The 2,745-nt window shown below is 58.3% G+C and overlaps 1 protein-coding gene across 1 annotated transcript in view; it reads left to right on the plus strand.

The window, feature by feature from the left end:
• Positions 1-211: 211 nt before the first annotated feature.
• Positions 212-2,745, plus strand: part of OTUD5 (OTU deubiquitinase 5) — a gene marked incomplete at its 3' end in the record, with an annotated part of 10,032 nt that continues 7,498 nt past the window's right edge. Inside the window, 4 exon segments of the mRNA XM_031065779.1 lie at positions 212-244; positions 1,003-1,287; positions 2,133-2,241; positions 2,244-2,317. Coding sequence (XP_030921639.1) covers positions 212-244; positions 1,003-1,287; positions 2,133-2,241; positions 2,244-2,317 — 501 coding nt within the window.

Raw genomic sequence — 2,745 nt, forward strand, 5'->3', positions numbered from 1 at the left:
ACTGGGAGCACTGGGGAGGGGTCCCTGAGGAACTGGGAGCAATGGGGAGGGGTCCCACGGGCACTGGGATCAATAGGGAGGGGTCCCTGAGGAATTGGGATCAATGGGGAGGGGTCCTTGAGGAACTGGGATCAATGGGGAGGGGTCTCATGGGCACTGGGAGCACTGGGGAGGGGTCCCTGAGGAACTGGGAGCAGTGGGGAGGGGTCCCATGGACACTGGGAGCACTGGGGAGGGGTCCAAGGTGCCATTCTGGAGGTCCCAGCTGGATTTTTGGGGATCCTAGTTGGATTTTTGGGGATCCCATCTGAATTTTTGGGGATCCCATCTGGTTTTTTTTGAGGTTCCCGGCTGTTTTTCTGGGATCCCATCTGGATTTTCAGGGTTCCCGTCTGGTTTTTTGGGGATCCCATCCAGATTTTTGGGGATCCCAGCTGTTTTTGTGAGAGTCCCATCTGGACTTTCGGGGATCCCAGCCAGTTTTTTTGGATCCCAGCTGTTTTTTCAAGGATTTCATCTGTATTTTTGGGGTGCCACGTGTACTTTGGGGTGCCATCTGGATTTTTAGGGTGCCGTCAGTATTTGGGGTCCCATGTGTATTTCGAGATCCCATCTGTTTTTCTGAGATCCCATCTGGATTTTTTGGGATGCTATCTACATTTTTGCATTTTCCCAGCCAGTTTTTTAGGATCCCAGCTGTTTTTTCAAGGATTTCGTCTGTATCTTGGGGTACCATGTGTTATTTTGGGGTGCCATGTGTACTTTGGATTTTTGGGGTCCCATTTGTATTTTGAGATCCCATCTGTACTTGGGGTCCCACGTGTATTTTGGGGTCTCACATTTATTTAGGGTGCTATGTATATTTTGACATCCCCTCTGTATTTTGGGGTGCCCTGTGTATTTTGGGTCCTGTTAGTATTTTGGGGTGCCATCTGTACTTGAGATCCCGTGTGCATTTTGAGGTCCCACCTGTTTTTGTGACATCCCATCTGTTTTTCTGAGACCCCATCTGGTTTTTTTTTGTTTAATCCCATCTGCATTTTCGGGGCTCCCGGGCAGTTTTTTAGGATCCCAGCTGTTTTTTTCAAGGATCTCACTGTATTTTTGGGGCGCTGTGCGTTATTTTTGGGGTGCCCAGAGCCCATCAACACGTTCCACGGGATCCAGCACAACGAGGACGAGCCCATCCGGGTCAGCTACCACCGCAACATCCACTACAACTCCGTGGTGAACCCCAACAAGGCCACCATCGGCGTGGGGCTGGGGCTGCCCTCCTTCAAACCGGGGGTACGGCATGGGGGACCCCGAGTTTGGGGTCTGGGGGCTGTGATTTGGGGAGTGGGAGCCTCCCTGAGCCCCCCATTCCATCCCTGAGCCCCCTTTCCGTGGGGCTGGGGCTGCCCTCCTTCAAACCGGGGGTACAGGGCAGGGGGGACCCCGAGTGTGGGGACTGGGGGCCTTGAATTGGGGAGTGGCACCCCGAGATTGGGGTGGGGCACCCCGAGTTCAGGAGGTGGGACCCCGAGTTTGGGGTCTGGGGGCTGTGATTTGGGGAGTGGAACCCCCATTTTGGAGAGCAGGAACTGATTTGGGGGGTCCCGCCCTGAGATTGGGGGGTGGGACTATCCCTGAGCCCCCCATTCCATCCCTGACCCCCCCATTCCATCCCTGAGCCCCCCTATTCCATCCCTGAGCCCCCTCCTTCAAACCGGGGCTATGGGGCAGGGGGACCCCGAGTTTGGGGGGTGGGGAGTCTGATTTGGGCAGTGGGACCCCAATTGGGGGTCTGGGGGCCTTGGTTTGGGGGGTGGAACCCCTGCACGTCCCACGGTGTCCCCTGTGGTGTGTTCCCGGTGTCCCCTCAAGTCCCCGTGCCCCACAGCGTCCCCCCCATATCCTCAGTGTCCCCTCATGTCCCCAGTGTCCCAGTGTCCCCTCACATCCCTGTGTCCTGCAGTGTCCCCAGTGTCCCTGGTGTCCCCAATGCCCCCTCATATCCCCAATGTCCCCGCTGTCCTCAATGTCCCCAGTATCCCTAATGTCCCTAGTGTCCCCAATGTCCCACAGTGTCCCCTGTGTCCCCACTGTCCCCTCACGTCCCCTGTGTCCCCTCACGTCCCCGCTGTCCCCAGCTGGCGGAGCAGTCGCTGATGAAGAGCGCCATCAAGACGTCGGAGGAGTCATGGATCGAGCAGCAGATGTTGGAGGACAAGAAGCGCGCCACCGACTGGGAGGCCACCAACCAGCAGTGGGGGAGCAGTTGGCCGGCGAGTCCTACCTGCAGTGGCTGCGCGACCAGGAGAAGCAGGCGCGGCAGGTGGGACAGCGCCCGTGTGTCACCGTCCCTGTCACCGTCTGTGTCCCCATTGGTGTCCCCGCCATCCCCTGGCGTCTGTTGGTGTCACCATTGGTGTCCCTGGTGTCACCGTCGCTGTCCCTGTCATCCCTGGTGTCACCATTGGTGTCACCATCCATGTCGCCATCCGTGTCAGCATCCGTGTCCCTGGTGTCACCATTGGTGTCACCACCGGTGTCCCTGCCAGCCCCTGGTGTCCCCCCAGGTGTCCCCAACCTGTCATGGTGTTCTCTTTGCTCCAAAAGTGACGTCCGACCATTGTCCCCCTGCCCTGTGGTCACTCCGTGGTCACTGTGGTCACTCTGTGGTCACTCTGTGGTCACTCTGGTGTCCCCTCTGTGTCCCCCAGCCGCGCAAGGCCAGCGCCGCGTGCAGCTCGGGCCCGGCCG

The sequence above is a fragment of the Geospiza fortis genome, unplaced genomic scaffold (assembly GCF_000277835.1).
Source record: "Geospiza fortis unplaced genomic scaffold, GeoFor_1.0 scaffold2844, whole genome shotgun sequence".
Classification (NCBI taxonomy): Eukaryota; Metazoa; Chordata; class Aves; order Passeriformes; family Thraupidae; genus Geospiza; species Geospiza fortis.